Raw genomic sequence first — 23,229 nt, 5'->3', positions numbered from 1 at the left:
CTGGGTATGGCAGAGATAAAGTCAGTTAAAAGATTCAACCGCAGGCCACGCTGCTTCTCATCACTGCAGTAAGAAAGCCTCTATGAAAACCCAGCCAGGCAGCCCCACACGAAGTCAGAGTCTGACGTCAAAATACTGTTGCAGAAAAGTACACGAGCAGGTGTATATTGTCCCGGATGCAGGAGTACAGAAGGCATGGTACTATTTCAAAGGAATTCCTTATTTGGGAATGAACAAATTCTGAAATCAACATACCAGAGAGATAAACAGGATGGACATAGCTGTTAAATGGCCACAGATCCCGTGGGCTACAGCTGGCGTCCCTAAAGTAGTCATTTGCATTTCTAGGAAAACCGTTCTAAAGGATCTTCCCAGCTCTCAGTGACTACCCCCTCCTCTGGGACCTGCCCTCCACCCTCAGATGCACAGAAGCGGGCTCCTGGCGGCTATATTTGTATTCCGGATCCGGTAAGCCCCAGGCCCACACTGACTACAGTTTGATTAGGAGTAGACCAGCTGAGCCAATCAGCCAGCTCACAGAGTCACGTCCTGGAGGTGGCTGGCCCTGCAACACACACGCTCACGAACACCGGGGACTTGCATCTGCCAAGTGGACCAAAGACCAGTGGTCTACCTGTACATAAGAGATGTACAGAAGGAAAATGAAAGAAAAGGGTCTGAAGGTTTCTAGCTCCTGAGACCTAGCCCCGTTCCTGCCAGTAGATTCTGAGAAACACCCCTTTATCTTTAGATTAAATGTCTTTTTCTTTTTTGGCCTATGCAGATCTGAATTGGTCTCCATTACTCAAAACTTAACGAGCTATCAAAATAGTAGCACCCACTCCTGCTAAGTCATACTTCAGTACTACTTTACTGATGGTTTCAAAGGACCCCACTGGCCAAATTCCCTGTCAATTCCTTCCTCCATGCCTCTCCACCCCAACCCTAGGGCTGGCATGGCCTCCTACATCCCATATGCCACACCAGCACCAAAGAGATTAAATTCTGCCCCGAATCTAACCACTGCCTTTAAAGAGGCAGGAATGAGATCATTTCTTTCCCAGTCATTCAGCATGTACTGAGCACTAACTCTAGAGCAAGTCTGCATCTGGCTCTTCAAAGACTCACAGTGATGGTGCAGACAAAGGGAACATAGTCAAGAAATATGCAGAAAAGTGAAGACCAGCAAAACTAGAGCCTGATCGGATGTGGAGAATGAAACAGAGAGAGCAGTCAGGGGGAGGACTCCCAGGGTTCCGGCCAAGGTGCCGGAGTTGCCAGTGGTGCTCTGGTTCCTGAGAGCAAACAGGGGAAAAGGAGGCATAAAGGAGGATGGGGAGCTGATGTCTGCATACTCTGAACGTGGGGTAGGAGAAAGACACCGGCAGACGTCCCCCAGGGGCCAGAGCGAGGGGCTCTGAAGCTCTGAGGAAAGAGCGCACCAGAGGGACACTGGGGAGCCACCCGCAAAGAGACAGCATCTGAAGCCCTGAGGGTAGTGGACTGGGAACCAAGGGTGACAGTGGACTCCTGGGAAGCACCTCCAGTTAGGGATTAGGGTGGGGACAGGAGACTGAGGAGCCCACAAAGGAGGAAGGGAGGTGGAAGGAGAACCTGGAAATGCATGTTGCCATGGAAGCCAAAGGAACAGAGTTCGTAGAGAAGGGAATAATCACCAGGACCAAAGAGAAACGTGAGGAAGGCTAGAAAAGACAGATCTTGAAGCAAAGGAAACATACTTTAGGATGTGAGTAACTCAGCATGTTTAAAAGAAAAGGAGCCTGTAAAAGGGAGTAATTTTGCAGAAACCAGGAGATTAGGTGATAAGCGATGAGGCAAGTCTTGAAGGGGATGGGAGAGCGGGGAACAAAGGCAGAGGCAGAAGGGGAAGCGTGCACGGACAATGCCTCCCTCCACATGCAGACACGGACTAAGAGGCAGGGGTACACGTTGTGTACGTGTGGAAAAGGCTGGCATGTGAGTGTCCCACCCGCTGGATTTTCCCGCTGAAGGAGGAAGCAAAGCGGTCTGTGGTTGGCTGAGGGGTCAGGACTGGGGACAACCCTAAGGACAGCAGTGAAGGGGAGGTAAGGCTGTCAGGTCAACCTCGCCCCTGTTGCTGTTGCCAGCAAAGGAAACAGCACTTTAAAGCCCAGAGGTGATATGCGGTTATTGATTTATACCTTGTCCTGATCCAGAGAGAACCAGCGGGGTGATACATAAGTTCCATCACAGGGCCTCTGGTGGGCAGGAATTATAACTTTTCTACGTTTTCCAGGCAACAAGTGAATTAGGGCAAGCGGGACCCATGCTAAGTCAGAGCAGCTTTTCAGCTGTTCGTGCTCCCCAGCCACTGGGCAGCATGGCCTGCAACTTGGAGGCTTCCACATCTTGACCTCTACAAAAACAAACCTCTGCTTCCGAATGAAGAGAAAAAAGGGACTTCCCCGTCTGGTTCTCACTATCTAAAGCTCAGTCTCTGGAGAGAAAAGGAAGATGTTCTAAAGTATGAAGGCAGGTTTAGGGGAGCCTGGGTGGCCCAGTCAGTTAAGCATCTGACTTCAGCTCGAGTCATGATCCCACAGCTTGTGTGTTTGAACGCCATGTCGGGCTCTGTGCTAACAGCTCAGAGCCTGGAGCTGCTTTGGATTCTGTGTGTGTCTCTCTCTCTCTCTGCCCCATCCCTGCTCACACTCTGTCTCTCTCTCTCTCTCTCTCTCTCTCAAAACTAAACATGAAAAAAAAAATTCAGGCAGGTTTCGAGCTTGGATAAGCTAATGGCTCATGTTGTAGAACAAAAGCAAAGAATGTATGTCACATCCTAGGTTCCTTGAGTGATGTTTTCAGCAGTAACTTTTTTTTTTCTAAATATGGATTCTTGTGATATATTTTTTTATGTTTACTTTATTTGAGAGAGTGAGAGTGCAAGCAGGGGAGGGGGAGAGAGAGGGAGACAGAAGATCTGAAGCAGGCTCTGTGCTGACAGCAGAGAGCCCAATGTGGGGCTCGAACTCCCAAACTGGGAGATCATGACGTGAGCCGAAATCAAGAGTCAGACCCCAACTGACTGAGCCACCTAGGCGCCCCTTCAGCAGTAACTTTCAACTTCAGGTAAGACCCTTCTTAAATAATTTACTGTTGATATATAGCTTATTTATAAATCAAGTCAACAAACACGTAATGATCGCCTTCTACACGTTGAAGAGGAAACAAAAGAGAGTAAGACATAACTTACACGTGCCTGACCCAACGTCATGTCATTTGTTGGAACAGACTCTGTCTACGGGAACCTTACGGATGAGTAGATGTGGAGTCGTACAAAATAACAAAGTGAAGCGAAGGGCCATGTTCTGAACTCCTCTGACCAACCTGCAATGGTGGAGATTTGGCTCACTGGGATGGTGGCAGCTTTCTGGAGGTCCATCTTTACCTTTTTGGCCTGCCAGGAGAGAACAGTGAGAGGGCAAATAGTGTCCGGAAGAGTTGAGTAGATGACAGCACGATTAGGGAAGGTGACGTGCTAGCAACATTCCTCTGGGACACGGGGCTGTTCAGAGCACTCCCAGGCCCAGACAACTCGCAACTTACAGCCCTCCGTACCTGACTGTCTTTGCTATTGGTCAGCTCCTCAAAGGCCAACACGCACTGACTGGAAACATCCTGCAGCTGGTGGTACCACCGCATTGTACTGTCTTGTACCTTTACTTGGAGGTCTGAGGAAGAGAAGAGAGGCTCTCGTAATCGTACTCACTGACCACTTCACGTGAGCCAGGCACTGTTCTAATCAGCTGATATAGGTATTAATGGCTTTCAAGGACCCTAGGAAGTAGACACCATCATTATCTTCACTTTCTACATGAGGAAATAGGCATAGAAAGGTCAATTTGCCAAAGTCGCACTGCCAGGAAGTAGAAAAACCACATTCCCATGGACCTGGCTCTAAAGCCAGCATTCTCAACCATTATGCTCGACTGATTCTCTTACATATGCAGTGAACATACGCTGCGTAATATTTGTTTTAAAAAGTCAGAGCAGCAAAACCTGGGATGATACATCTACTAGAATTATACAGAATTTCAAATCCTCGTGGCAAGTGCTGGAAGTCAGGCTCCGCACCAACCAAACTGAACGTAATTCAGTAAACGTACAGAGTTTTACATTATGTTAACAGTTCCGGTAAATTGTCCTGAAGCTTAACACGGTATTCAAATTCAAACATATTCTTGTCTCCTTTCACATTCTGGGCTAAAGGACCGTATCCACGCCAACACCCACCTTCATTCTGTTTCCCTCCTGGGCCCTGGCTGGGAGCTGGGGTCTCTCTGTGGACCTCTGGCCCCTGCTGCATGTGTGAGTCTTGCCGCTTTACCTGGGCCTCCAAATCCTGCCTCCTCTTGTCCTCACAGGCCCTGGCGATCTCCTGCTGCAAGCTTGTAAGGAGGTCCCGCATTTCCTGCAGGGCTCTCTCAGCCACAGCCTGGTCCTCTGCCGTGGGAAAGCCGTTCTGTCAGGGTGACAGAGGCAGAGCTTAGCGTCTATTCCCCAGGCACCTGTGAAGCTGAATCACAGCTCACACAATACATTGCTAAATTGGAACTGCTGCACCCAATGGAGTACCCACATTCAACATGCTGATACCTACTGCGTTCCTGTCCTCTTAAAGGTAATACTGATTAACCATCACATCCACAGAGTATGGATTTTTCCATGCTCTCACCAACAATGCTGGGATAATTCTTTAAAAGCTTGTGACAACAGTCTAGATGAAAATGATACCATGTTGGGGCACCTGGGTGGCTCAGTTAGTTAAGCGTCCGACTTCGGCTCAGGTCATGATCTCGAGGTTTGTGAGTTCAAGCCCCATGTCAGGCTCTGTGCTAACAGCTCAGAGCCTGGAGCCTGCTTCGGATTCTGTGTCTCCCTCTCTCTCTGCCCCTCCCCTGCTCACGCTCTGTCTCTCAAAAATAAATACACGTTAAAAAAAAATTTTAATAGCTCTGAGCTTTTTACTCTTGGCTTTCTAGGTAGACAATCATATTGTTATCAAATTACATTTCCTCAAATATTTCTCCTTTGTCTTACTACATTTTATTGGCTAAAACATGTTAACGACATCAACAATTTGTTACTATTGTAGCAACATGGTACATTTTTATTTCTTTCCCAATTTTAATGGCATGTCTAAAATGTAGTCTATGTTTTTAATGTTGTTTTGAGATAGTGAGAGAGACACAGACAAAGAGAGAATCTCAAGCAGACTCCGCGCTCAGGAAGGAGCCCAAGATCACGACCTGAGTCCATATCAATAAGACACTCAACTGACTGAGCCTCCCAGGTGTCCCTAAAACGTAGTCTTAAATGGATACATAATCTATCATGTTCATGAGAAACATTTTTTTTTAAGTTTATTTATTTTGAGAGAGACAGAGACAGCACAAGTGGGGAGGGGCAGAGAGTGAGGGGGAGAGAATCCCAAACAGGCTCTGTGCTGCCAGTGCAGAGTGTGATGTGGGGCTCAAACTCACAAAACTATGAGATCATGACCTGAACCAAAACCAAGAGTTGGACGCTCAACTGACTGAGCCACTCAGGCACCCCGGGAACACATTTTAGTTTTTAATTTACTATTATTTTTTAATAGGAAAGGATGTAGAATTTCAGCATATACTTTTACAACATCTAACAAGACAAACATATGACTTCGCTCCATTAACCTATTAGTGAAATTAAGTTCATGAAAAGACTTCATAACAATCGATCCAGCTTTTCATTATCCTTAGAATAATACCTCTTTGGTTATAGGACATTATTGTTTTGAGGCGCTGATAAATTTGACTTAACTTATCATTGTTTATTTATTTATAAACGCTTATTATTTATTTTTGAGAAAGAGAGAGACAGAGCATGAGCGGGGAGGGGCAGAGATAGAGACACACACACCGAATCCGAAGCAGGCCCCAGGCTCTGAGCTGTCAGCACAGAGCCCGATGTGGAGCTCGAACCCATGAGCAGCGAGATCATGACCTGAGCTGAAGTCGGACGCTTAACCAACTGAGCCACCCAGACGTCCCTACTTATCTTTTATTAAGAATTTCTGCTCATAAATGAGAATGCATATAAGCCGGAGTGACGTTCCCATTTCTTTCAGTGTGCTATTTTGTTAGAATATGACCACCAGAATCGTAAGACGAATCGAGAAGTGCTGCCATCATTTTGTATATTGCCCTACAAATGTGTTTTGTAGTTTTGCCTGTTAAATCAACGAGGCCTCCCAATTTATTAATTAAATAAATTAATTAACTACTGTGTACATCTATGTATGTAGGCAGGTGGGTCAGCAGGCTCCATGCTCAACGTGGGGCCCAAACTCACAATCCCAGGATCAAGAGTTGGATGCTCCACTGACGGAGCCAGCCAGGCACCCCTTATTTCTAAAGATTTTATTTTTAAGTAATCTCTGCACCCAACGTGGGGCTTGAACTCATGAACCGTGAGATCGTGACCTGAGCCGAAATCAAGAGTCAGACGCTTAACCAACTAGACCCTCCACTGACTTCTTAAAACAAAAACTTGAGAAGAAATAAGAACTAAGGGTAGGAACATAAAAATCATAAAAACGTGAATTGGTACAACTTTTGGGTAAGAGTCAAGAACCTTAAAATTATTTCAGTAATTCCTTTTCTAAAAATTTATCTCAAAGAAATACAAATAAGACGTATATAGAATGGCATTACTATAGTGCTATGCATGGTAGTGAAAACACAGAAACTTAAATGTTCAACATTAAGCATGTCTTTTTCTATCGTTTTTTGGTATTATTACATGTGGGAAGTATCCAATTCCACATGTTCATCAAATACCGAATATCTGCCATGTGTTGTGGCAATACTTGGCACTTTTTAACACTGCTTTAACTAAAAACATCAGGGGCACCCGGATGTCTCAGTTGATTAAGCGTCTGACTTAGGCTCAGGTCATGATCTCCCGGTTAGTGGGTTCAGGCCCTGCATCGGGCTCTGTGCTGACAGTTCAGAGCTTGGAGCCTGCTTTAGATTCTGTGTCTCCTTCTCTCTCTGCACCCCACCCCCCCGCCTCTCTTAAAAGTAAATAAACATTACAAACATTCTTTAAAAAAACAAAAAACAAACATCAAAATATTTTTAGTGATTGTAGTAATTATGTGTTCAAAATACAATGTTAACTGGAAAAAAGCTATATACATTGTCGTAAGGTTTCAATTTTTACCATAGCACACCAGGTGTTCAACAAAATATTACTGAATGAACTAAAGTATTTTGCAATCAGAATAAACAATTATTTGTTTAACCTAAGATAAGAAACTCTGGATGTATAAAAGTCCACTTTGGGGTAAGGGTAACCCCCCACATGCACACTCCTTGTCAGGGAAGAAAAAGAAAACGCTAATGGTGATTATTATCTCTAACAAATGATCTTGCTATTTTCTACAGTAAGCAAGCATTATTTTTTTTTTTCCAGGCACTCCTTTTAAATCAGAAAACAAATCTGCACTAAGACTGTCCATTTCCTTGGGGCGCCTGGGTGGCGCAGTCGGTTAAGCGTCCGGCTTCAGCTCAGGTCACGATCTCACGGTCCATGAGTTCGAGCCCCGCGTCAGGCTCTGGGCTGATGGCTCAGAGCCTGGAGCCTGTTTCCGATTCTGTGTCTCCCTCTCTCTCTGCCCCTCCCCCGTTCATGCTCTGTCTCTCTCTGTCCCAAAAATAAATAAACGTTGGGAAAAAAAAAAAAAAAAAAAGACTGTCCATTTCCGAGCCAGAAGACCAGGTCGCTCCGAAGCTCGCTCACCTCAGAAGTGGCCCGGATGATCCCCGAGACGAGGCCGCACAGTTGGTTGCCCCGGGTCCGGAAGGCGGACAGGTCCACCTTCAGCACATCTTTATGCTGCTCAGAGGCGTCCAGCTGCTGGTTGAGGTGCAGCACCTCCTCCTGCAGGCCATAGAGGCCCCGCAGGCGGACCTGGCCCTCTTCCTTCCGCAGCCGCTCCTGCTCCACCTGCTTCAGGCGCTGCTGCTCAGCCTCCCTCAGCTTCAGGTTGAGAATCTGCAGGAGGGGTTGTCCGGTTACCTCCCAGGGGCGCCGGGCCTTCTGTTTCTACATTCCCCAAGCCCCGGGTGGGCTACATATTTTACAGATGGGCCCCCCTCCCCCCAGCAGGTAAAGGGAGTCACAGGGAGGCAAGACCCGGGTTAGAGCCACACCAGGACGCACCCACAAAAAGTTGCCCAGGCTCTGACCTTTGCTCTGTGACGATGCTCAGCTTTTAGCTTCTCTTGGTGCCCCAGGGCTTCTCTGGAGCTGCAGGAAGAATGGCAGGAACGTCAGGGATGCTTCCTGAAACTGTCTCACCTTACCTCTCCTAAAAGCCTCCCTCTCCTTGCGACACCTTGGTCACCTCTCCAAGGCTGGGCATTTTTCTAGGTTATGAGCTTCACTGGCTATTTTATTTCGATATTTAAAGCCTCAGTAGGTCAACTCTTTCCCTTGGGGTTTCATGCTGGGACAGAGGTCGGGCTGAGCACACGGACGTTCCCGCTCACCTCTTCTCCATCACTTCCCGTAAGTCCTGGAATTCTTTATGATGTTTCAGTTCCTTCCGTTCATCAAAGCGCTTCAGTTGTTCAGATGCCATCTCAGAGAGGGCTCGCACCTTCCTCTCCTGCTCCTCTTGCCACTGCCTCAGGCCCTCCTGAAAAGAATCAGCACCTGCTCTCTGCAGCTCTGTCGGCACCTTGCTCATTTACCCGTGCGGGACATCCTCCCGTCTGTCCTTAACTCCATCAGAGATACTCAAGGGCATGGAACCAGCTGCTTAGTTCGCAGAAACCATGCTCAAGTCGCCTCTCCTCTCTGAGTGGATGTTTACACCCGGCTGTTTTGGAAAGTTCTCCCAATTTGCCCCTTGCGATTCATGTCACTCCAGTATCAGCTAGGAATGGACAGGTATTTACCATCGTGGTGTCAAAGAGCCCCGCGCTTTTAAGCCTCCATCCTGTGTACCCTGATTTTAGAGTAATCAACAGAAATACTCATTCTAATTCCATAAACATGCTATACACATTCCTATCTACTCCTTTCCTCACCTTATCATCTCTGCCTACATTTCCCCCCCCACCTCCACTTAGGAAAGTCCCCTTCCTAGATTCCTAAAGGTATTCCATTTACTATTCATGAGAGTATTCTCATCTGGTCTTTAAGAGTGATGTGACATTTTAACTACTGAAATTTAAAGGGTATATATCCTTTGGCACTGGGAAATACTGAACGTGTGTGCAAAGATGTATGAACAAGGATGCTCACTGCAGTCCTGTCGATGATGGCAGTAAATTTAAAACAATTTACATTAACTGGGGATTGACTACACATATTATAGTAGGTCAGACTAGAGAACACTCTGTAGCCTTTGAAGAGGACAAGATGCTATATATACTGGCATGAAGATACGGCAAAATACATTGTAAGGATGTCACATTATTCTATTTTAAAGCTTCCAGTGCAAGAAGGCAAAGTGAACACAGCATCTATAACCTCTCCTCCGAGACTCCGTTTAAATATGAGTTGGGAAGGGAAAAAGGACTCAACAGCAGAACGTGCATGGGATTGTCAGCAGGGAAAAATTTTCACCATGCTTCTGGAACACAACATTTCTGTGGAGGAGTGTGAACTGACAGCAGAGCTGAGCAAACGTGAGGGTGCGTGTAAACACAAGCAGACTACGTCTCTCAGGGAGAGAACCAAGCTACCAGAACCTCAAAGAGGCTCAGGACTGGGCAATGCCAGGTCTAAAACCAGGTGGGCTTCACGGGGCTGAAAACAGAGATATCAGCTGAATGTTTTCAGACCAAACAGTCAACTCAAATCTCCGCCCCCCCCCCGGCCAGCCGCGTCCTCCCAAATCATGAGATCAGAACAGTCGGTAGCCAGGCATGTGTGCTGCAATGATTTTTTAAAAACATCTTTTTTTCAGGGTGCCTGGGTGGCTCAGTCGGTTAAGTGTCCGACTTTGGCTCAGGTCACGATCTCACGATTCATGAGTTGCGCATCAAGCTGTCTGCTTTCAGCACATAGCCCACTTTGGATCCTCTGTCCTCTTCTCTCTCTGTTCCTCCCCAACTTGAACTCTCTCTCAAAATAAACACTGAAAACCTCTTTTCATGTACTTCTTTGTACCTTTGGTAAAGTATCTCTGTTTTTTGCCCATTCTGTACTGGATTTGTTTTTACTGTTGTGTACTGTGTAATGATTTAAAAAAAGAGATCTGCACAGGGGCACGTGGGTGGCTCAATCCATGAAGCGTCCGACTCTTGACCTCAGATCAGGTCATGATCTGACAGTTAGTGCGTTCCAGCCCGCATCAAGCTCCATGCTGACAGAGTGGTGCCTGCTTGGGATTGTCACTCTCTCCCTCTCCCTGCTTGCATGCTCTCTCTTTCTCAAAATAAATAAATAAACTTAAAAAAAAAGAGAGAGATCTGCACATTCTCTGACCCTCCCATCTCCTCCACTTCAACCTGAGCAGCCCCTCATGACTGCCTTGGCTAAGAGAATGTGGGAAAGAGAAATAATGTTACATGATTCCTGAGACTAGGCCACACAGCTCGCAGCTCAGGCAGCTCAGGCAGTATCTCTTACGATGCTTGCTCTTGGAACCCGACCTCTGTGCTAGGAGGAAGCTCCGCCACATGGAGAGGGCAGATGTTCCAGCTAAGTAACTGCAACAGCTACACAGGTCAGTGAGGAAGCCTCTGGAAGAATTCCAGACCTTGTCACTGCAGCCACAGAGACCCCAAGTGAGAACTACCTAGTTGAGCAGGTTGACCTCCAGAAACACGAAGGACAGGAATGAAATGTCAGTAGTGGCTGTAAGCCACAAGTTTGGGGGCGATTTATTACACAATCATGCATACATACTCCCAGCCAAAAAAACAGAGAGTTCTTCCCTACAAGAAAATGAATAAATTATCCAGAGATAACTGGATCAGCTAGTGTGGAGGCCGGTATTCCAGAACATATACCCTAGGAATTCTGACACTTAGGAAGTTCAAAATCATAATAATTTTGTTCCTGACAATGCACCTGGAAGCCTTGGTCCAACCACTGGTAAATAAAGATCGTTAGATATTTGAGGAAATTCTATACCCTAGAATAATGAATCTAGAAAAAACAAATTATTTCAAGGAATACAAATCTGAAAAAAACTTTAGTATGATATGAAATGAGAATTAAATGCTCTGAAAAAGGAACACACAGAGAAGAAAAAGCCCATGAAAGTCAAATATATAATTTATTTTATTTAAAAAAAATTTTTTTTAATGTTTATTTCTTTTTGAGAGAGAGATAGAGACAGAGCATGAGTGGGGGAGGAGCAGAGAGAGGGGGAGACACAGAATCCAAAGCAGGCTCCAGGCTCTGAGCTGTCAGCACAGAGCCCGACATGGGGCTCGAACCCACAAACCGTGAGATCATGACCTGAGCCGAAGTCAGATGCTTAACCGACTGAGCCACCCAGGTGCCCCTAAACACATAATTTAAAAAACAGGTAGGTACATAGTTTTTCAATTAACAATGGAAGGATAAAATTAAATCTCTTGGAAAAGAGAAAAAGACAAAAGGAAAATGAGAGGAAGGATAAGAGAAGTAGGGAATTAATCTAGGAGATCCAATATCTGACTAATAAAAGTTCCTAAAACGAGAGAAAAAAAAGGCAATGGAGAGGAAGAGAAACTACTCAAAGGGGAAAAGTTTCCCGAAGATGAAGGGCATTAAGTGTTCAGCTGAAAAGGACTCCCCTAGCCAGGACCTGAGCATTCCTCACCATCCGCCTTGCCAGCACCCAAGAGGAAGCAACCAGACCCTTTCACTCAGAGTAAAAGTCTTCTACCTACATTTTACTTATTTCTCTTGTTTACTTCGATCTCTCCTCACCAGTACAGAAGCTCTGTGAGGGCCTGAATCTGCGTCTGCTTTGCTCACTGTTTTATCTAGACCTAGAATAGCGTCTAAGCGCTCCATAAGCACGTAAGTGCTCGGTAACTATTTGTTGACTCAATGAATGAACAAACGAGGGTAGATGCCAGGAGACTTTCACATTATAAACTCACTTGATCTGTAGAAATTCTTTTTCTTTAAAATTTTTTTTTCAACGTTTTTTTTATTTATTTTTGGGACAGAGAGAGAGCATGAACGGGGGAGGGGCAGAGAGAGAGGGAGACACAGAATCGGAAACAGGCTCCAGGCTCCGAGCCATCAGCCCAGAGCCTGACGCGGGGCTCAAACTCACGGACCGCGAGATCGTGACCTGGCTGAAGTCGGACGCTCAACCGACTGCGCCACCCAGGCGCCCCGATCTGCGGAAATTCTTACAAAACCATGCGTTGTCTTTCTAATCTCAAAATCATAACGTCAGCTCCCTGGGCTCAGGCTTAGTTTGAGGCAACATGGCTAACGGCACCAGGATGGTTGGCATCCTCCATAAATACGGGAGCCATTATGGTGCCTCCCTCAGGAAAATGGTGAAGAAGACTGAAATAGGCCAGCCCGCCAAATATACGTGCTCCTTCTGTGGCAAAACCAAGATGAAAAGACAAGCTGTGGGGATCTGGCATTGCGGTGCCTGCATGAAAGCGGCAGCCGGCGGTGCCGGAGCCACACGGCCACTTCTGCCGTCACAGCAGAGTCTCCCATCAGACTGATGGAGGTGAAAGGCCGCGGAAGCTACGCCACCTGAAATACAGCCAGCCTATAATAAATGGGTTCGTTTACATAACAAAATTACTTTGGTTTGTTGTTAAATTCATTAATTAGATATTCTCACTTGTGTTACATTAGTTTTGCTCTCTCAAAAGACCTGAGAATTAAAGTCCTTCTAATTTTTTTGAGAGAGCGAGCAGGAGAGAGGCAGAGAGAGAGAGAGAATCCCCCAGTGCAGGGCTCGGACTCATAAACCGTGAGATCATGACCCAGAATGAAATCAAGAGTTGGACTCTTAACCAACTGAGCCGCCCAGGCGCCCCTAAAATCCTTCTAATTTTTATTGGAAAAGCATGAAAAAAATAATAAAGTCAAATAAATTATTAAAACAGAATTAACCTTTCTTCAAGAGGCTGTTAAGATCCATCTTCTCAGTATAACCTTATCTGACAACCCCAGATCATCTTCCAATTCTGGAGAAGTAAATGGAAACCAGGAGAGCCTAAGTAATTTTCTCAAAGTCACATGCAACACAGAAGAGCTAGGATGAGCTAGGATGTGAACCTGATCTATCTTCCTTCAGAGAGCTCACTTTTTTTTTTTAATGTTCATTCATTTTTGACAGAGAGAGACAGAATACAGAATGGAGGGACAGAGAGAAAGAAAGAGAGAGAGAGGGAGAGAGAGCGGGGGAGAGAGAGAGAGAGGGAGAGAGAGAGAGAGAGAGAGAGGGAGAGAGAGAGAGAGAGAGAGAGAGAGAGAGAGAGAGAGAGAGAGAGAATCTGAAGCAGGCTCCAGGCTCTAAGCTATCAGCACAGAGCCCAATGTGGGGCTCGAACCCACAAACTGTGAGATCCTCACCTAAACTGACGTTGGATGCTTAATTGATGGAGCCACCCAGGTGCCCCAGAGAGCTCACTCTTAAATGCTACGTTACACTATCTCCCCAAGTGAATCAGGAGCTACTATCATGTGGGGCACAATGATTAGCACGAGGTGGGCATTCATAATGCCTGAAGAACTGTATTTAAGTGTGGCTGCCGTGGGTCAAGCCTACCCTAATTCATGGGACACTTACTCTTCCTCTCATTCTGTGCACCAGCTCATACATCCGGATGCAACCTTCCACTTTGATCCCCCGGGAGGACTGAAGTGCCATAGGTTCTGCATGCTGAGACTCATGTTTGTCCTATACAGACAGAAAATGGAAAAATTAAGCATTTAAGATGGTAAAGTTGATGCTACCCCTTGTACATGAAAACCACATCCCTACCTATGAACAACCACCCAGAAGAACAACAACAGGACAATTTAGGTTAGAACCAGTGTGCTTGTCATGATATTGATCTTGTTCTCATTGTTTCTGTTGTAAAGGGAATAATAATATAAATTACGTTTATATAATAATATACAAACCAATAGATGGGTTATTTCTCTGCACAGTTTTAGTTTGCTTTGTTTTTTGGCTTGCTTGTTTTGATCTGCCCGGCAAATTGTTCCCCATTCTTCTGGTAAGAGTCAATGTGTGCTGGGGTGGTTTGAATGGAGCCATCCCAACCCACATCCCCAATTGTTCCACCTTCCTTCAAGGGGTAATCATGTGACCAGCCTACCGATCAAAGTACTCTATCCCCCTGTGCCAAGCTAGGCCAGACTCCATCTCTGAACTTTTCTGATGGAGTTATCTGGGAAGGCTTTCTACCTCTGAGGATGCTAATCTAAGAAGATGTGTGTCTACGGTCACTAATGGCCATCTTGACACATGGAGTCTATAAGAAGGATGGAACCAAGAAGAGTTAAGCAGAATTGAGGGGACAGGCAAAGCTCCGTAGGTGGGTCGTTGGATCAAGTCAAAAACAACGTAAAGCAGAGAGAAGCAGAAAGTATATTGCCCGGATCTAACCGATTCTATATGCATTCACAGACTTACTAGTCATGTGAGCTAATTAATTCCTTTTTCTCTTCCGTTTTGCTTAAGCTAGTTTGAACTGGGTTTCTCTCAAACCCCCGAAAATTCCTAAATGACACAATAATTCATTATATAAAGCCATCTAAAAGTTTATTTAAACCTCAAGAATGAGGGGCGCCTGGGTGGCTCAGTTGGTTAAACGTCTGACCTCAGCTCAGGTCATGATCTCATGGTTCGTGAGTTCGAGCTCCACGTCTGGCTCTGCGCTGACGGCTTGGAGCCTGGAGCCTGCTTCGGATTCTGGGTCTCCCTCGCTCTGCCCCTCCCCCACTCATGCTCTGTCTCTGTCTCTGCCTCTCAAAAATACAGGGGCGCCTGGGTGGCTCAGTTGGTTAAGCGGACGACTTCAGCTCAGGTCATGATCTCACAGTCCGTGAGTTCGAGCCCCGTGTTGGGCTCTGTGCTGACAGCTCGGAGCCTGGAGCCTGTTTCAGATTCTGTGCCTCCTTCTCTCTCTGACCCTCCCCTGTTCATGCTCTGTCTGTCTCTGTCTCAAAAAAAAAATAAACATTAAAAAAAAATTAAAAAAAAAAATTAAAAACACAAAACAAACAAACACCTCAAGAATGATGGAATTCTCTCTCTGGAGAGGACATCAGCAATTTGGCCCAGTACCAGGTTTACAGATGAAGAGACTGAGCCCTGGGGAGGGAAAGACGACTCTCTGTGGACATGTCACAGCACTGGCATGACTGGAACTGAGAAGCACTCATAGAAATTTTTTAAAAAAAGTGTTTTTTAACTCTATAAAAAAATAATTAAAATAATTCTAATTCACAGAAGTTGTGAAAATTGGTACAGAGAGGCTGATGCACTCTTCACTCAGTCCCCCCCCAATAGTAACAGCCATAAATACAGTAAAATATCAAGAACAGTAAACTGATGTTGGTACAAGCCACAGAACTTCTTCAGATTTCGCCAGTTGTACAGGAATTCATTTGTGTATGTGTATCATTCCATGCAAGTTTATCTCATGCATAGACTGGAGTAACTGCCATCATAATCACGGTGGCACGGAACCGCCCTGTCACCACAGGCGTCCTATGCCACACCTACCTCCATACCCCTAATGTGTTCTCTAGAACACTCTTATTTCATGAATGTTAAGTGGACGGAATCATACAGTGTGTTCCTTTATATTTGTATGCAGATGAACTACTTCTGGAAGGATGACTCCCCATGCCCCAAAAAAGAGAAAGGAAGAACGGAACTCCACCAGTAACAATTTAACTGCTTTTAAGGAAGAGAAACAAGCAAAGGCAGGGACAAAACAGAGTAAAAAAGAGTAAAAATGCATTTTTTTTCCACAAATCACAATTTTTTTTTTTTTTTTTTTTTAAAGAACTAATGATAAGGTACATCTAGACAGCAGGTCTAAACTTTACTGTAAGCCTCCAACAGCCAACCAAAAAGGGAGACCTCATGAGTTAAATGCATGCAATATTCGTGAGAAAAAAACAATCCAATTGCTGAGGAAATTTATTACTATCACTAGTACTAAGAACAGAAGGGAATCTCTCTCCCCCCTCTTCATAAAGGGAACGCTGTGGAGTAGTAAATGGCATCCTTAAAATAGCTACAAGGAGCCACCATTATTTTCCCCAGAGTAAGGTCACTGTCGTCTGACAATCTTAAACACTTCAACTTTTTTTTATTTTTATTTATTTATTTATTTTTGTAACATTTTATTTATTTTTGAGACAAGGACAGACAAAGCATGAACAGGGGAGGGTCCGAGAGAGGGAGACACAGAATCCGAAACAGGCTCCAGGCTCTGAGCTGTCAGCACAGAGCCCGACGCGGGGCTCGAACTCATGGACCGTGAGATCATGACCTGAGCCGAAGTCGGCCGCTCAACCGACTGAGCCACCCAGGCGCCCCTACTTTTTTTATTTTTAAGATTTTTATTTATTTTTAAGTTTTTTAAATTTATTTTGAGAGAGAGTGTGTGCATGTGTGCAGGGGAGGGGCAGAGAGAGGGGGAGAGAAAGAATCGCAAGCAGGCTCCATGCTGTCAGTGCAGAACCCAACATGGGGCTCAACCTCACAACCCTGAGATCATGATCTGGGCTGAAATCAAGAGGTAGACGCTTAACCAACTGAGTCACCCAGGTGCCCCAAGATTTTTATTTTTGAGTAATCTCTATACCCAATGTGGGGCCCGAACTCATGACTCAGAGAGCAAGAATCGCATGCTCCCCCACGTGAGCCCGTCAGGGGCCTCTTAAATACTTCAACTTTTCAGCCACCACTGCCTCCGATCTTAAGCTAATCACAAACCTTACCTCGGCTCCATCTGGTGTTGCTGAGGAAACTGGTGAGAAGGCAGGGGTTCTGACGGGAGATTTGGGAACACAGGAAGGTTGTTCAAGGTCTGAAGTGGATCTGGAGGATTCTGAAGTCTCAGAGGATGGTTGATTCTCTTGCATGTGGGGTAAGACATGGTCTACCACCCATCCGGAGTAGGAAGAGAGCTTGGGAACAGACCTACATTCTTCCAAAACATCCTAGAGAAAAGAAGAGGGTGAGGCCCAACTTGCATGTTAACTGATCTAAGCAACCAAAAATAATTTTGCCCTTATAATCCACTACCTGCCTCACTGAAAACTCTAAGGCCTAAATACATACATACATACAAAGACCCAAACTAACTGTACTAACAATTAGAGATGAAGAGAAAGTAGTTTCTTGATAATGACCAACTCCTATCCCTTTTTTTTTTTTTTTACGTTATTTATTTTTGAGCAAGAGAGAAAGAGACAGAGCACGAGTGGGGAAGGAGCAGAGGGAGAAGGAGACACAGAATCTGGAGCAGGCTCCAGGCTCTGAGCTGTCAGCACACAGCCCAACACGGGGCTCGAACTCATGAACTGTGAGATCATGACCTGAGCCGGAGTTGGCCGCTTAACGGACTGAGCCACCCAGGAGCCCCATGACTCCTATCCTTTTAGAATATCAGACTAAATAACTCTAACCACAGAAAAAGGAACGATGCACAAAGATGGTCAATAAAACATATCTGAAAGCAATTTAAAACATCAGAATGGAAAAGGACACGAGGAATTTTGAAGTAAACTACAGTATACACAACCAGTGGGATACCGGTCATTTAAAAGCATGGATTGTGGGGGGGCTTGGGTGGCACAGCTGGTTAAGCATCTGACTCTTGATCTCGGCTCAGGTCACAATCTCGTGGTTCATGGGTTCAAGCCCCACATCAGGCTCTGTGCAGATGGTGTGGAGCCTGCTTGGGATTCTGGCTCTCCTTCTCTCTGCCCCTCCTCTGCTTGTGTGTGCTCTCTCTCTCTCAAATAAATTAAAAAATAATAATAACTGAAAAAAATTTAAAGTACAGATTCTGAATCCTATTTAACACCATACTTAAGATTCAATTTTTTTCCAGTCATTGAAAAATAATTGACATATATCACTGTGTAAGTTTAAAGTGACAGTATGATCGGTTGATTAACATGTATTTCAAATGATTACTATAGCAGGTTCAGCTAACATCCATCTTCTACTATAGATACAATAGAAAGAAAGAAGAAAAAAGGTAAAAAATTTTCTCCTTGTGATGAGAACTCTTAGGATTTACTCTTAACTTCCTGTATATCATAGCAGTGTGAGCTATAACTACATTGTACATTACACCTCCAGTACTTGTAACTAAAAGTTTGTGTCTTTTCATGATCCTCCATTTCCCCTTCCCCTGAGATTCAATTTTAAGTGAAAAAAAAAAGGGGGTATAAATAAATATCTACAATTATATAAAAATAAGAACAAATGCTAATACACTATTAGACATTAAGGAAATATTCTAGAGGCTGTGCTTGGGTAATGAGAGACATATTTCTCCTTGTTCTAATTTTCTAGATTCAATTTTATTTATTTATTTGTTTGTTTGTCACGCCCAATGTGGAACCCAACACAGGGCTTGAACTCATGACCTTGAGATCAAGACCTGAGCTGAGATCGAGTCAGACACTTAATCAACTGAGCCACCCACTTGTCCCTCTAGATTTCATTTTTAAATGAACATATTATAATTTTTAAATTGAATATAGTATATAAAAATAGGCATAGAAAAGGGGTCACTGATGTAAAAGCCAATGGCTTAAAGCAAATGAGATTTAAAATAGAAACACTATAAAACAAGTTCTAGACATTCTTACCAGTTGTGTGTGGACATCTCTACCAGTTGTGGTGTTTTTTTTTTTTTAATGATTAATGTTTATTTATTTATTTAGAGAGAGAGCAAGCACGAGTGGGGATGGGGCAGAGAAAGAAGGAGAGAAAATCCTAAGCAGGCTCCATGCTGCCAGTGCAAAGCCTGTCAGGGATCCCAACGCAGAGTTCGGGGCTCAATCTTGAACCATGCGATCACTGAGACCATGACCTGAGCCGAAACCAAGAGTCGGGAGGCCCAACCGACTGAGCCACCCAAGCGTCCCTCAACTCTACCAGTTAGTCATTATCTCTGTATATCTGGCATACAGCACGAGGCGGGAGGCACAGAGAGAGAGGGGGACAGAGGATCTAAAGCAGGCTCCGTGCTGACAGGAGTGGGCCCAATGCAGAGCCCGAACTCTCGGACCGTGAGATCATGACCTGACCCGAAGTTGGACAGAGCCAACAGACTGAGCCAGCCAGCTGGCCCTGGCATACAGCACTTTAAACCAGAGCAGCTTATGCCATTTAACTACAGTTAAAATATACAGCCATTCTGGCAAAGTTTACTCCATGTCAGGAAGATATTACCAGTAAACATGGAGACACGGTATGATAGTGACCAAGAGGACTGAGTTTGGAACCTGCCTTTCTTAATCCGAATTCCATCCCTGCATTCCACTCACCTGTACAACTATGGGCAAGTTACTTCTAAAATGGAATCATAAAGGATCCACCTCAAAAGATTTGGGAAGGATTAAATGAATGACAGCTATAAAGGGCTGAGAACAATACCTGGCACATAAAAACTACTCAGAAACTGCAAGTTATTTATTTTACCTAGGTCAGTGGTTTTACAGCAGGATCAATTTTATCCCCCAGCGGATAGCTAGCAATGTCCGGAAACATTTTTTGTTGTCACAACTGGGAGGGTGCTATTGGCATCTAGTGGGCGGAGGCCAGGAATGCTGTTAAGCATCCTACAATGCAAGACATCCTACAATGCAATGCAAGCATTCTACAACGCAGCCCCTCATAACACAGAAGTTATCCGGCCTAGCCCCAAATATCCGTAATGCTGCGGTTGAGAAAGACTGATCTAGATTGTAGGTACACATCCCACCTGCAATAAACAGATATTCAACCCGTGGAGAAGAATCTGGACACAGAAGCAAACAGGTTATATGCACGTTTTATAAAGTAATGAAACTCATTTTCAAGACATAATAGAAATAATGTTGAGCCACACCTTTTTTTTTTTTTCTCATTCCTTAGACCAAAATATACTCCAGGGCCAAAGATTCAAATGTAAAAAATAAAACCACACATACCCAAAACACCATAAACAGGGGTGCCTGGCTGGCTCAGTCAGTACAGCATGCGACTCTTGATCTCAAGACTCATGAGTTCAAGCCCCACACTGGGCGTGAAGCCTACTTAAAATACAAATTAAAAGAAAAAAAAAAAACATAAACAGAAAAAATTCCAACTGACAAACTAGAAAAAATATATGCAATACATGTCACAGATAAAGGGCTACGGTTATCCCTAATACATAAAGAACTTATAAAATCAGGGGGGGAAAAAAACCCAAAAGAAAAATATAAATAGCGTGGCACCTGGGTGGCTCAGTGGGTTAAGCGTCCAACTTCAGCTCAGGTCATGATCTCGAGGTTTGGGGGCTCAAGCTCCACGTCAGGCTCTGTGCTGACAGCTCGGAGCCTGGAGCCTGCTTCGGATTCTGGGTCTTCCTCTCTCTCTGCCCCTCCCCCATTTGTGTGCATGCACATGCGCGTGCTCTCGCTCAAAAATAAACATTTTTTAAAAAGTAAAAGAAAAAGAAAAGAAAAAAATACCAATAGCGGAAGACATAAACTGTCAATTCACAAATATATAAAACTGGCTCGAGGGGCACCTGGCTGGCTCAGTTGGTAGAGTGTGCAACTCTTGACAATGGGGTCGTGAGTTCCAGCCCCACACTGGAAGCCTACTTAAAAAACAGAATGCTATATCGGGGCGCCTGGGTGGCTCAGTCGGTTAAGCGGCCGACTTCAGCTCAGGTCATGATCTCGCGGTCCGTGAGTTCAAGCCCTGCGCCAGGCTCCGTGCTGACCGCTCAGAGCCTGGAGCCTGTTTCAGATTCTGTGTCTCCCTCTCTCTGACCCTCCCCCGTTCATGCTCTGTCTCTCTCTGTCTCAAAAATAAATAAATGTTAAAAACAAATTAAAAGGGGTGCCTGGGTGGCTCAGTCAGTTAAGCGGCTGACTTCGGCTCAGGTCATGATCTCACGGTCCGTGGGTTCGAGCCCCACGTCGGGCTCTGTGCTGACAGCTCAGAGCCTGGAGCCTGTTTCAGATTCTGTGTCTCCCTCTCTCTGACCCTCCCCCGTTCATGCTCTGTCTCTCTCTGTCTGTCTCAAAAATAAATAAATGTTAAAAAAAATTTTTTTAATAAATAAATAAAACAAATTAAAAAAAATAGAATGCTATAAAATTGGCTCTTGAATATATGAAAAAAAAATGTTCGATCTCAATAAGAAGAGAAAGGCATTGCAAAACCATACCGAGATCTCATTCTTACCTATTAGACAAGCAAAAATTAAAAGTGTAATAATACAATTCTGTTGATGAGGCCGCGGGCAAAAAGGCAAGATCATGCATTGCTGACTGGAAGGCAATTTGATGCATCCGTTGTGGGGGGTGGGGGAGACATCTATGTTTGGCTTTGACCCAACGACCTCAACTCTCAGAGTTTATCCTGAAGTCGCACTTCCCACAGAATGGAAACACTCACACCAGCTTACAAGTAATGGGTTACAGCTCACAGAACAGTGACCCACGAGTACGTCGCGATACAACCAGTTAATTAAACAGGGGAGAAAAGAAAGCTCTTCCTTCCAGGAGAATGCCAACCGGCAAACATAGAAGGAGTGGCTGACATTCAGGAAATGCCATTCGAGTACCTCACGAGAGTGACTGATTCAGGCAGAAAAAGCGAATGCCAACGACGGAGGTTTGACAAGGAAACCTCGAGGCAATCTTGGATTACCTCCCCACAAGACACTCATCAACCTCAAAAGGAAAATCCATGAATTTTAAGTGCAGCTATCTGGCAGATAACAACGCGAGCAGGCGATCAAGGTCAGCATCGCCAGTGCTGGGAGAGTTTGCAGTATATGCGCGCTTCCCGATATGACGGACACAGCACAGCAGCATTTCTCAGGCATTCCTGCCAGAAATGCAAAACGTGAGCCTACACCAGCCAGACCCATGTCTGTACGTATGGTCTGTATTCCCTAAAATTGTCAGAGATATAAAAGATAGGGAAACGCTTTTAGAATGGTTTCCCACGGAGGTCTAAAGAGAAGACAGCATCCTATCTGTAGCTAATTACCAGCAACTCGGGTACTGTCTATGCCTTAATCCGTCTACACCCCTACATTCCTGTGGTCAAGTATATGGCTTTGAAAATCCTCGAGGGGCGCCTGGGTGGCGCAGTCGGTTAAGCGTCCGACTTCAGCCAGGTCACGATCTCGCGGTCTGTGAGTTCGAGCCCCGCGTCAGGCTCTGGGCTGATGGCTCAGAGCCTGGAGCCTGTTACCGATTCTGTGTCTCCCTCTCTCTCTGCCCCTCCCCCGTTCATGCTCTGTTTCTCTCTGTCCCAAAAATAAATAAAAAACGTTGGAAAAAGAAAAAGAAAAAGAAAATCCTCGATAGCGGCCACGCCCCCATTCAACTTTCCAAGTCCGCCCAACGTCAATCTAAGATTTTGGTCCTTTCAGCAGGTTGAGCCCTATTAATCGTTCACCGCTAACTCTGGACCTCGCAGGACAAGAGACCGGCGGTAAATCACCTGACCCTGAAAGGGTTGCGTTGACGACAGCACAGCTGGGGCTGGGGGTGGCAACGAAGCCTTTAGACAGAAGAGCACCTCTGAAATTATGGGAGCTCGCTGAAAGGCTAGAATAGGCAGGAGAGGGCAGAAACTCTAGGACGGGGTGATGCACACACAACAGTCGAGAAACTAATGCGGGTTGTCAGAAAGAACGCACGTGTTCACAGCGCCGGCCGAGCCAGGGGCTAGGGAACAGCAGGGTACCACCGCGAGCAGCCGGAAGGGCACCGCCCACTCCGGGGGCCCCCCCTCACCTCGCCCCGCAGCAGCCAGTCGCGGTGGTAGCAGAGGCGACCTTTGTCGGAACTGCGCAGCGCCTGCAGGGTCTCCCAGCAGCGACCCTCGGACGGCATGGCCGGCCCTGAGGGAGCTCTTCAGAGGCTCCGCTTGTGACAAAACAAGTCCTCGAATCAGCCGCCCGGAAACGGGCCCTCGATTCCGCTTCCGGGGCGCGCACGCAACCACGCAGGGCA

At 45.5% G+C, this 23,229-nt stretch overlaps 1 protein-coding gene and 1 pseudogene across 2 annotated transcripts in view; one reads left to right on the top strand and one right to left on the bottom strand.

Annotated features, from left to right (window-relative positions):
* The window catches only part of GLE1 (GLE1 RNA export mediator), a 30,938-nt gene extending 7,740 nt beyond the window's left edge, over positions 1-23,198 (bottom strand). For both annotated transcript variants that reach the window (XM_003995943.6, XM_045043933.1), the window contains exons 1-9: positions 23,011-23,198; positions 16,981-17,202; positions 13,805-13,915; positions 8,577-8,725; positions 8,274-8,334; positions 7,825-8,079; positions 4,276-4,504; positions 3,601-3,713; positions 3,370-3,439 (exon numbers count right to left, since the gene is read on the bottom strand). In XM_003995943.6, coding sequence (XP_003995992.1) covers positions 3,370-3,439; positions 3,601-3,713; positions 4,276-4,504; positions 7,825-8,079; positions 8,274-8,334; positions 8,577-8,725; positions 13,805-13,915; positions 16,981-17,202; positions 23,011-23,109 — 1,309 coding nt within the window. In that variant the 5' untranslated portion in view covers positions 23,110-23,198. The remainder of the gene's footprint in view (positions 1-3,369; positions 3,440-3,600; positions 3,714-4,275; positions 4,505-7,824; positions 8,080-8,273; positions 8,335-8,576; positions 8,726-13,804; positions 13,916-16,980; positions 17,203-23,010) is intronic.
* Positions 12,474-12,763, top strand: LOC109493988 (annotated as a pseudogene).
* Positions 23,199-23,229: the final 31 nt, after the last annotated feature.

The sequence above is a fragment of the Felis catus genome, chromosome D4, assembly GCF_018350175.1.
Source record: "Felis catus isolate Fca126 chromosome D4, F.catus_Fca126_mat1.0, whole genome shotgun sequence".
Taxonomy (NCBI): Eukaryota; Metazoa; Chordata; class Mammalia; order Carnivora; family Felidae; genus Felis; species Felis catus.
The sequence above is the reverse complement of the archived record's forward strand: the minus strand, read 5'-3'. Positions and strand labels throughout refer to the sequence as shown.